Below are 12,373 nucleotides of genomic sequence, written 5' to 3' on the forward strand. Positions count from 1 at the left end.
TGCTTCCTTCTGCCTGTTACATACATTTGGCTTTCGCACAAATACAATATACTCTTATACCCATTTTTAGTGGGTTCTTTCAAAAATCGAATCATTAGGACACATTAAATTGTAAATAATTCAATATATACATTATGAAAAGGAACAGTTGAGGTCAAGGTCAAGGTTAAAACAATGAAGCCCCAAAAAGAGTCCGTAGCCCACGAATGGATTGGAGGGAAAGGGAGGTAAGGGAAAGAAAAACTAACTACTTAGGGAAACACAGACAACTAGCGTCAAATTGAAATATTGAATAACATGAAGCTGCTATCATATGGAACATGAAATTAAAGGTCCAAACATATTTTGAACATTGTAATCAGCATAGAGGGAACGTGCTACTTATGTATTTATAATTAACCTAATAGCAACGACGCAGAACACTGAACAGTTATTATAAAGAAGAAAAAAATCACGTACGAACTGATCCTAAAACAAAATAACTTACATTACTAATTATGTAATCTAATCTAATAATGTACTTTTTTTTTACCGCATTACCAGAGCATCGGGGTTGAATAAAAAATGGTTAGATAGTTTATGCCACTATTTAAATACCCAAGGCATTCTAGTACTAGTTAATGGATTTCGCACCGGAATGTGGGTTTTAAAAAAGGGGCACTTTTCTAGAATAATTTTTTTTTTCGCAATAGTCCTACTGTATCTTAAATAAAGTAACGTCATTTAACGCATAACACGAGCCGCGAAGTAAAGAATTAACACAAATTATGACGATAAGATGGGATTATTTATTTGGTTAATAGATAATAAAACTTGTTGAAATAATCACTGATAACCCGGTTCACTAAGGGCATGTAAGTTGGACAACATTTAAAGTTGAAGGTGTATAATTACTCAAATTCCTCAATTACTTCTTCAAATCTACCCTGGTACACACCTAGACTATCAACCTAAAAAATATTAATAAGTCTGGTACAAGTATTGACTTGGATTAATATTCCATAGCCAAGTTGAACTTTTTTTCTGAATTCTCAGTGCTATGAGAATTATATTTACTGTTACAAAGGGCAATTTGCCCAAAATTCGAGCCAGTTTTGTAAACTTGAATCGCTAATCTTCAACATTGACATCTTCCTTTTCTTTCGGGATAGATGATGCTGCTAACTTCTTTGCTTTCAATCAACTTACCCTGTCTGTTTTGATAATAATTTTATACGTGATCCTATTATTTCCAATTCCTCTCTGCTTTCTGCTATACATTCTTTAAAATCTTCTGAGTCTCCTGGGCCTGACAATACTCCATGTCTACTCAAGGAGTCTAGTGCTTTCTTTCTTCGACCATTGCTTAAGCTGTTTAATCTTTCCCTTGAATCTTCTGTCTTTCCATCTCTTTGGAACCAATCTTATATCATTCCTATCCTCAAAAAAGGTGGAATGTCTGACATATAAAATTACATTACATTGCAAAAGTAGCGGACAGTTAAATTAATTAAAAAAGTAATCACTTCGAATTTGCAGAATTTCTCCAAATCACCATGGATTCGTAATAAATCGGTCAACTACGACCAAAATGTTTAAGCTACTACCTTGGTAAATTATGCTTTTCTTTATAAAATGTAGACCAATGTCAATTACACTGACTTTAGTGAGGCGTTTTACACCGTACACCACGAACTTTAATTTCTTAAACTTAACTGTTTAGGTTTCCCTCCGTCTCTTCTGCATTAGATTTCTTCGTATTTCAAAGGTTATCTGAAGAGTCATAATCTCGTGTCCGACGTATAGCAATAGCCAAGAACGTATTTAATCAGTTCAAAAGAAATTTCTGCTTTTTGCCTTACGAGGATTAAATTGAGACTTCAATCTTCGGTTGCCATAATACCGAAGCGGGCTTCTTCTTTTTGATCTTCCGTTGTCCGCAAGACAATCCTCGGTGTTGCCTTTCTACATAAGTTCATTGTTGGCAAAATAGATTCTTCTTTTCTGTTAAGACGTTTTCAATTCTGTGCTCCGTCCAGGCTTACCAGGAATTATTCCTTATTCTTAACTGCACAACAGATTACGCTATGCACAACTCTATTCATACAAAGATTACAATAGCCGGAAGGGCAACTATGTCCATCGTATCGGTGAACACTTTTCTACAACACCAAATGCAGCTCGGGAAAAAGTTCCCTTAGTAGGGTTTGAACTCGCAACAGACCACTTGCCACTTACCGCCAAGACGCGTATAAATGTGTGTGTGTACATGTATACAGAAATGCTTGCAATTTGCGCTTGCTGCCCCTAACAAGTGACCAGCCAAAACACGGTTTCTTTAAGAACTTATGAGTTTTTAGACCAAAATTGATAAAATTTTCAATATTAGATCTTATTGTGCTGTAGAATATTTGTATATTCTCAAAAAGTCAATTGCATGAATATTGTGGCTTACATGGCAATACAATTTTTTTTATTTATTTGATTCATAACTATGTTTGAAAAATAGCTATAAAATGAAAGATAATTGAAGAAGAAGCTACATGTCTAATTTGGCGACTCTAGCTCTTATAACTTACAAGATTTTCTCAAAATGCAATGAATTACTTGCAAACGGGGCAAGTTATCGATTATCGGAAACAAGCTTGTACTGCGCGGGCACTAGGAGGACCTACGCTCCAAATTTTAAGTCTCTTAGTCTGAAATCCTCCCGTTCATACATAAGGACACGCGGTCGGACAGACTGACGGACATGGCTAGATCGACTTGGCTATTGATGCTGATCAAAAATATATATATACTTTATTTGGTCGGAAAGGCATAAAACCATTTTACCCCTTTAACCCTTTTTAAATGGGTTCAGGGTATAATTAATTATAATAAACTCTTAATTCGCTTAGTGTTAATAAGCTTCAGTTGCTTATGTGCCGTAGTATACATTTTTTGACTTACCTGACAAGAAGCACATGTCATCGTTTTTTGTTGGGAATAATTGACCTAGTGCGATTCCAAGGTATGCGAATAGAAGACTGCTTACCAAGCAAATCAAAATTTTTCCCGGAAGGTTTCGCAGTTTTTCGATTGACGTATAGACCAAAAGGGTTATTGCATAAAAACAGCAGGATATCAAAAGTCCAACTGGATACATTTTAAATCGTATGCGATCATTGTTTAGTACTTTAGAATCAAAACACAGAAATGTGTACAACTGTTCTGAAAAAAAAATTTTTTTATTAACGCTTTATAAGCACAATATATTGCTCTAGTTATAATCGTTAAACTAGATATTAGATACCTGAACCTAATCGGTATCAAAATTTGTTTATCCCAAAATACTGATACACACTTTGTTTGCGCAGATCAGCGCATTGAGTTACAAAAATAATTTGAAAACATAAAGTCTATGTTAAATTAGGCTTAGGACGGAGTGGGAGCGCAATAAAGCTTTATCACTCGCTCTGGGAGCGAATTCGCTTCGCTTCGCCGCTTTAGCGTAATGTAGGCTTAAGTCAGTTGTCAAATTAAATCAAAGCGATACGCACTGAAACGCATAATTGCGTTTTTTCCTAATTATATAAAATAATATAATTTTTCACGTGTGGACACTTTAAAAAGACAATTGTACATATATAAACAAACTCAAGTTTGCACTTGCAAAGCTGTGGCGGCGAGTGAATTCAAACTAAAAAATAATTCGCTTCTTCCGGTAATATTTATAATAATAATGAATCTATCCTGCTGCATCGTTGGAGAACGCCAAGGAAAGAAGCTTCAAAAGTGGAACGTTCAGTACAGCAGGTACTGTGCTAAAAATTGAAAGCCCAACTCTATCGGTTTGGTTGCGCTGATAAGGCCAACGCTTTCAATTCTTGCCACATATGAGAAGTAGTTGAGCATAATTAAAATTTGCATGCACTTACTCACCTCTATGGATATTCATACAAATAATTTAGTATTTGTGCGACTTAGTGGTTATGAGCGAAAGATAATTAGTGTCAAAAATTAATTGTCACTACAATTTAATTTCATTTAGTCTTTGTCGTTTCCCCCTTCTTGCCATCACTGGCAACCACAGTAAATTATACAGTTGTCCGAGACCAAGCGCTTGTATATAAGTGCAGTGCACGCATACATATACACGTACATAACAAGCCAGCTGCAGCCCGTTTATTTTCGTTCCGCCTTGTGCTAAGCGGTGGCTGTGCAATTGTTTTTGTACTCATTTTTCGTTGGCCAAGAGACGCTCGCTTTGGTCAAGAGACGCTCGCTCCCCTACGCTTTATTTATTAAGCATATCTGCTTCTTGAATTCGTTTGGCAAATTCGATTTTAATTTGAATTAACAATTATTAAATTGAATTTAGAGAATCAAATATGGATTCTACAGAAAGTTTTGACGATTCAAAAAAGAAACGCAATATGTCCGTTAAAAGCATTATGCGTTTAAATGATCAAATAATAAAGGGTAAATTAAACCTAGAGTTTACAGAGTTAGAATGTAGATTAGAAAGGCTGGCCTCACATATATACATATATACAGCGATAACATATCAGACTCGTGTAGAAACTTTTGACCCAGATGATGAGTATCGTGACAAGTTCTAAAGATTTTTAAAGCGATTCTCATTCACCTAGTTATGAAGCATTCCACTATTGAGTGATTGTGAAACAGCCTTGAATCGTAGATATCAACAACTTTCTTCCGATGGCCCGAAGCCCGAAGTCAGAGATTGTTTCCAAAAAAGATCAAGTGACCCCAAAATGTTTATATTGCTTATTATATTATTATATTGCAGTTCCGAAGGCCATTTGATATTGAATTGCTCAGCATATGCCGCGTAATCAGTACAGCAGCGGGTTGAGTTCGCTAAGGCGGCTCCCTTATGCATCAATTGCCTTCGGAAGGGGCACACTGTTGCCAAATGTAAGGCAATCAGCTGCAGAGTATGCAGTCGTTCTCATAAGACACTGTTGCATGGACACTCTGCCGTTTCTAACACTCGAGCGTTACCACCGCCCCTTGACTCAGCACAGGATCAACCATCGACTTCACATGTTATGCATGCGAATGTGTCTGATAGTGTAATCCTATCAACCGCAGTCGTTAGCGTTAAAACGAGAAGTGGTGAGTTCGTTTTGGCTAGAGCTTTTCTCGATTCGGGAGCCCAAATTAATTTTGTAACAGACGAGCTAGCACAACGAATGCAGCTGCGTAGAGAAGAGGCCAGTATTAGCTTACTTGGGATTGCTCAATGCAATACTCAAGAAAGAAAGAACATTCATACACTGGTCGCGAGTCGATTGCAGTGAGTGCTCGTTAGATTTGTGAATTTTGAAGACCATTTCGGGTTATCAGCCTGACTATACGGTCAATGTCAGCGGTTGGAAAACCCTGAGAACCTGCAATTGGCTGATCCATATTTTCATAAGACACAGAAGTTCGACATACTCATCGGAGCTGAGACGTTCTTTGATTTTCTGTCTGTCGGTCAAATTAAACGAGGGCAGAATTGTCCGATTCTGCAAAAGACACTTGTTGGCTGGATTGTATTAGGGCATTACACGCCGTCAAGTCATGAGAAGACTCATGCTGTTAATTTGAATTGCCAAGAAGAGTCTTATACCTCGATAGGCAAAACATTGCAGAAATTTTGGTCGTTGGAAGAGTTACCTTCAGCCATAACGGTCCGAACAGTTGAACAGTAGGTTTGTGAGCGCCACTTTCAAGATAATTTGGAAACATTGCCGTCAGGTCGATTTAAAGTAAGATTGTCATTTAAATCAGATTGGTAACTCCTTCGAGGCTGCTAAGCGTAGTTTTATGTCGCTTGAAAGACGCTTGTTCCGAGATCCCTTAAGCTCATGTACTTGGAATTCATGGAGGAATATTGAACTTTAGGCCACATGTCTGAAAGAGATGATCAGATTCCAAGTACTGCACACTACATCACTCCGCATCAGTGTATTTTGCCCATTGATAATCAAAGCAAATATCCTACTCCAAGATCTATGACTTCAGAAGTTAGTTGGGATGAATCTGTCCCTCAGAGTTCGGATAACTCGTGGCAGCAACTGAAATCTGATTCAGTTGCAACGAATAAAGATGCCACGTGTTTACGGAGCCAAATTCACCGATCGAGATTAATGGCTTCGCCGACGCCTCAATAAGGTTGTCGTATTTCGTTGTTGACATTCAAATCTGAAGTAGCGAAGACTCATTCCAGACTTGAGTTGTGCGTTGAATAGTTGAAGTCACCCAACGAGCTGAATTTAAAGATGATAGATAGAGTTCGAAATTGCACAAGCATGGGTCATAGCCTGCAGCGTCTCAATCCATTCATACATGAGTATAATAGATCTTGGTGCTTATTTTTGTTGTTACGAGTAGGGGGACGACTTGTAAATGTTCCTATTTCATATAATGCCAAGCTTCCGCTACCTAAAAAAAAGCTCACAATTCGCTAGAAGCGTAATTAAATACCTGCATTTGACGAATTTTCATGCTGGCCCAAGAGCACTTGTGAGTCTTCTTCCTACGGACGGTAGGCAGCCTGCTGCTAGCGGTCGAGGAGCTACAGACGACTCTTGTCGCAGTGGAAGCCGTTCTCAATTCCAGGCCCCTTGGAGCAATAAGCGAGGACCCAGGCGATGGCGAGGCTGTAACGCCAGGCCACCTACTGGTGGGAGGCCCATTGAGGGCTGTGCCAGCAGAGTGGACCCCGGACAAGCAGGGTCTCCCATGCTTGAATCGATGGCGAGCTGTCTCGTTGCTCAAGCAACAGATTTGGCGGCGATGGTCAAGGGAATATGTACTCGGACTCCAAGTGCGGAGCAAATGGCACCATCGCCTGCACAACGCGAAGTCTAGTATAAGCTAGGTTTAAGAGCGAGTGCGCAATAAAGCTATAAGACTCGCTCTGGGAACGAATTCGCTGCCTTAGCGTAATGTAGGCTTAAGTCAGTTGTCGAATTAAATCAAAGCGATACGCACTGAAACGCATAATTTCTCTTTTAAAGCCACCAAATTTAGTTTTTTGTTAATTCTATAAAATAATATAATTTTTCACACTAAAAAAAGAAAAACAAATAACAGTAGATCTAGCAAATGTAGCCCGTAGAAGCTGTAGCAAATCAAATTTTCAAATTTGGACAACGTCAACAATCGAAAAGCTTAAAGTGTGACTGGCCCTTGGTTATTTCTATGATAATCGTCACAGTTTTGAGACGTTCAATGACTAATATCACTTTGACTTGAAATGATTAAAAGACTACGAATCATTTACGAATTGCTCATATCTGTCCATCTGTATACTTTAGGGTTTAGTAATTTATTTACCATTGAATGTGTTTATAATCAAATTATTCTACAATACTAATACCATCTCTATCTTAGTAGAGCTTACTTTAAGATAATTCTTTAAGTCGGGATATAGATCTAACTCTGGCCCGGGTACACTTTTAATAAAATTTTAATTTACCAAAACACAAAACTAGAAACTACAGCGTTGGTACCGTTTTTATCTACAAACGCGGTCGGCGTTGCTCCTCGGCAAGTGACATTTATCAGTAGATTTCGGTGGTTTTACTGGAAAAATCTACGGATTTGGGTCTGCTTTAGCGGTTAGAAATCATTCCTCAGGCAATGATCATTAGGGTAACAAGTACAAGAAAGCATCTCATTTTTCTTGGTCAGGACGGCAATCTAAGAATGTATATATTTCTGGCTATGTAAATTATGATTTTATTATTTATTCCGTGTGCCATCTGGATCGGTCCCTTTCTTCTTAAAAACTGATTTGACAATATTTACGTTGAAAAATTTGAATCCGCGGAACCTCGGTAGTGGCATTTCCATTTCGTATGACCGCTTACAGACTTACAGACCCAGTGGCATACATTGTCATCCACCATATTCAGGGTTCAGAAGTTCAGGTCAAGTACTATACCATTTAAGGGCAGGTTGAAGTTCGTAGCCTTCGGCACTTCGTCGTATTTACCAGCATTTCGATTCCATCATTTTATCAAGTTTATTTTGGTGTGTACTGTGTTAGTCCCGTCACTTTTGACGATTGTAATTTAGATCCTCACCATTTCGTTTAGTCTTGTCTGTATTTTGGTGTCATGTTCGTATGGTGTCCCATGTAGCCGTTGTCCTAAAAGTTTTTGTTTGGTTCTTTCACAAGTCACTCCTTGAGTTCTACCTCGACTTTTACTAAAGCTGAGTGAACTACTCCGATTGGTTTCTAATGTTGATTGAGTGGATAGTCCTATTAAGTTATATTGTTGCGTGCGAGATGAGGTCGACAGTTTCACTAATTTGTTTTTGATTTTTGTAGAATATCTCCTGCGTATTTTTTTTTAAGCCCTGAACCTACCGAAAACGGCTACTTATTCAATCACACCCTCTGTAATTTTAGTTTCGCAGGGGAAATCTATTTCTTCCATTATTATTTGATTTTTGGATCAAATAACCGTCTTGTCTGTGTTCTCAAACATATACATATGTATGTTCGTTGCCGTGATTGTAGCATGGTCTCAACTTTAAAATTGTAGGTCATATACGCTTTGACGTGACGGTGCGTCAGCGCCAGAATATTTTTTGCCTGTCTTGCTAATCATGTTAGCATTATTCTTGCCAATTCTCTTTGTGTTGCACTAACCTTTTAATTGTCATTTTTTTCGTAACTCTGTAAGAGATCATGCTATAGCGGCGTAGTTTCTTCTGAAACACCAATAACAGCTGGACAACCCCAAAAATGATCTAAAATCGGACAAGTGTGGTTTAAAGGTTTTTATTGCTCGTACCTTTTCAAAAAAGTACCCAGTACCCATCGCCTTTTTGAAAAAATTAGATTTTGCTAGAGCTACTGTCAATGAAATTTTGAAAATATTATTACGTCGTCAACATTAATTTCACATGTTTTTCCAATTTATTCTCTGAATACAAATAGATTAGCGTTTACTTGCATCCCAAGTGCGAGACTTTCTATACCGTCAAAGTCACTTAAACGTGGCAGAATGAAAAAGAATGAATTTACCCAATTTTGTACCCCCATCTATAGATTTGTATAGAAATGGTTTATTAAAGGGTACTATATGTTTTACTTCAGACAACGAGTTTCTATACATTTTTAAAGATTCGATCAGTTGAGTAGTCCACCCCGCTACTGTGCACGTCACCGGGACTTATTGACGGATAACTCAACTTCAAATGCTGCAGCAGTCTCTTTTGTGACAAAATGATAATCTGGATCATCGTTAGGCTGCTCTTTGATATACAAATTATTTCTTCGTCGGCTTTGTGCGAAAGACGCTTAAATCCTTCCATCGGCTCAAGTACTGTGTTCCGATGCTCATTAATTAAGAGTCAGCAGTGCAGAGTCAATGTCTTCTGCCGGCAATTGTCGCAACTAAGCTGCCTATTCGGACTGGATGGTGATAACTTATTTTAAAATATATATATATGTAGGTATATTCAAATATATCAGGTATATGCCATACTACTGACACGATCGGTCTCTTGTAGGCCATTGGGAAAAAGCTCTTGTAAATTTCCTCGACTTTTTAATGTCCACACAATTTGATTACTGCTGGTGATTACAATGCCATCTATTTGGGGTGATAATCGATAAGATTGAATCGGTGTTGGTTCTAAATCGCTACGTGTCATAGTTTGACACTTTGCAGGCGTGATATCATCAATGCGTCCTACCTTCTTCGCATAACTGATTAGTTCTATGTTGGCAAACCGGCCCCTAGGTAACTAGCTCCTTCAAAAAAAGCTTTAACGTAAGTGCGGTATTCATCCAAAGAAAATTTAAAGAATGGAGTTCGAGATATTTGCTAACGTTGCTTACATCGTTGCAAGCCTTTTTTTTATTTGATAGATGTAGCCATTTATTTATTTTTAAGGAGTGTTAGCTGAAGGCTTGTTAACAGCTTTCTGGACAGTATTGATTAATGGTCCCATATTATTGAGAGAGGATGCTTCCGAGGACACGTGAAAGAGTTTTGTACATTATTTGAGGAAATATCACCCCCAATATTGAAATGAGGCCAAGGATCCAGAGATATCGCGAATTTTTTTCGCTTCAGGGGTCTTTGCCGTGTAAGCATGCCACCAGGCGGTTAGAATGCGCACATGGACGGGCCCTGTTCCATTTGGAAATGAAGTGCCTTAACTTCAGTCTAAGCGTAAGTCTGCTCCTTGGCTTAAAGAGCCTATTTATTAGCAGATCCCTTCGACGTGCAGGGGCATGATTTTATAAGCGGTCACAGCCATAAGAAGGAATAGCATAATTTATTTAAGTACGCTACTATATCAGTTTGGACAGAGATGATGCAACGAGTTATGGACGAGCAGGTGCAAAGTGATCCGAAGCCTGTACCCAGTACTCAGGATAAATCATAAATACTCCCGTAATGTTTCCACGTTGGATCAGAAGCACGGGGACTGGGTGATACTAAACAAATCAGGATGCTAAGCACAGCGGGTGAACGCGTTAGCCAGCCGGAAACTCTTGAAGGCTGAGATTAACTCTTTGGTCACAGACACCCCTGGACCGCTTTGAGGCCATACCTAGCCGGATCCACCATCGCCGAGGTCCATTATCAATAAAAGTGAAGTGGCAGACTCAATGCCTTCGACTGCATGCCTGGTGACTTCGCTCAGTCGGTGGTTCTCATAAACGTAAAAGACACAGCTCCTCGAAGTCATAAGCCCGTAGTATAATATCAGACACCCAAATTAGTATGTTCGAGAATACGCTTAAGATTTAGTACAGGAGTAGTCGCATGAGTGTTTACATAGTCAGGCCACTTATTTTGAAGCACTTCTCAAGCAGCTAGGTAAGCCAAGGGGCCTAACTTAGGATATGACGGTCACCTTTAAATGCCAAATCCAAGCCAATATGGCGACCGACCGAAAAAGGATGCGCAGCATTATCTGAGTTCTACGTAGCAGTGTTAACGCTTTGCAAATAAGCGATTATAAGGTAATTCTAACGTCTTTGAAATAAACGATGCGAAGACTTTCAATTATTCGCTAACCGTCTGTCGTCTTATGCAAATCATGATTTCCATATGTGGCGTATTGACAACTTCTCCCTGCCCCCTTCAACCACAAGCAAGTGACACCCGAGCGTGTTCTGTTTTCAGCCTGCAAGATTTGCGGGATTTTTGGTCTCCTTCTTGAACCCGACAAGAAAGGCCAGCTGTGTTCCGCGCAGCAGCAGCCACGCCAAAGCGTCAGGGACGATCGAGTGGCCACGGAATTTGAATCTCTAGCGAGGAAAATCGTGGACACGAGTTCAATTAGGAAACACAAGACTAAAACTGAAACACCTAATAAATTCTATACAATTCGGCTTGTACGAACAGAAGCGAACAGACGTGTTTTTTTTTTTTTTTGTGCTCTTCGTTTTGTTTTTTTCGTTTTAATAAAACATTGGCGTTTTAATATCTCTATTAATAAAAAATATTGCATTATTATGTTTGCCTTTACGGTCTATTTTTTATCGCGAGTGCATGCTTGTAGCCTCTGCATTTTGAACATATTACTGTTGATACTTTTAATTATGTGTTTTCTGTAGATAAGCTGCTTGTTGTTGTTTATATTTAACTTCACATCGCCTTCTTGGCATGCAATATCTCGTGAGCAAGCAAGCAATCAATAAATAAATTGTACTCTCGCGCTCTTTCAACGTGCCTTTTATCAACTTATGCTTTGATCTCTTTATATTTTTCGATGCTTGTTGGTGTCGTGTACGCTATTAACTAACTTTTTTTTATTTATTTACAGTGGCTGCTAGGAGGCTCGTCGTCCGGAGTACCAGTTGTTTTAAGTACCACTGTCCCACCTGTGGCGCCTAAGCCTTTAGTGGGTCTTCCAACGCAGAGACATATTTTTGTTTCTAGGCTTGCCCCTCACTTCTCATCGGAGGATGTAAAAGCATTGATACAGGCAAAAATTTAATTTTGCCTCTAAAAGTTTTTGTTTTTGTCAGAACACTTAATAATCAAAGAATATAAGGCCAAAAGACAAAGTCGGACTCAAATTTTATTACCACCTGTTCCATCAACTCTACTTGATGCGTCAAGTTATTTATTCTCCTGAGCTTGCCTATAAAAATGTTAGAGGTCCAAAATCCGAACTTGTTAACGTGTACTTAGATTCTCTTTCTTTAAATGTTTAAATTATCGCTTTTACTAAGACATACCTTAAGCCGATCATCTCAGATTCTTCAATGTTTGTGTCCAAATACACCACTTATAGATATTATCCCTTATCGGAGGAGGAGGACTCATAGCTGTTGAGTCTGCTCTTTCGTTAGAACGTATCGACCTTCCCATCTCGGAGATTGAGTTGATGGCTGTTAGAGTTGTATTTGGAAGTA

At 38.7% G+C, this 12,373-nt stretch overlaps 1 protein-coding gene across 1 annotated transcript in view; it reads right to left on the reverse strand.

The window, feature by feature from the left end:
• Positions 1-12,373, reverse strand: part of LOC115763950 (G-protein coupled receptor Mth2) — a 110,602-nt gene that overhangs the window by 52,352 nt on the left and 45,877 nt on the right. The window contains exon 3 of the mRNA XM_030706743.1: positions 2,932-3,187. Coding sequence (XP_030562603.1) covers positions 2,932-3,127 — 196 coding nt within the window. The 5' untranslated portion in view covers positions 3,128-3,187. The remainder of the gene's footprint in view (positions 1-2,931; positions 3,188-12,373) is intronic.

Source organism: Drosophila novamexicana, unplaced genomic scaffold (genome assembly GCF_003285875.2).
Source record: "Drosophila novamexicana strain 15010-1031.04,08,12 unplaced genomic scaffold, DnovRS2.1 tig00000796-arrow-arrow-pilon, whole genome shotgun sequence".
In the NCBI taxonomy this organism is placed as follows: domain Eukaryota; kingdom Metazoa; phylum Arthropoda; class Insecta; order Diptera; family Drosophilidae; genus Drosophila; species Drosophila novamexicana.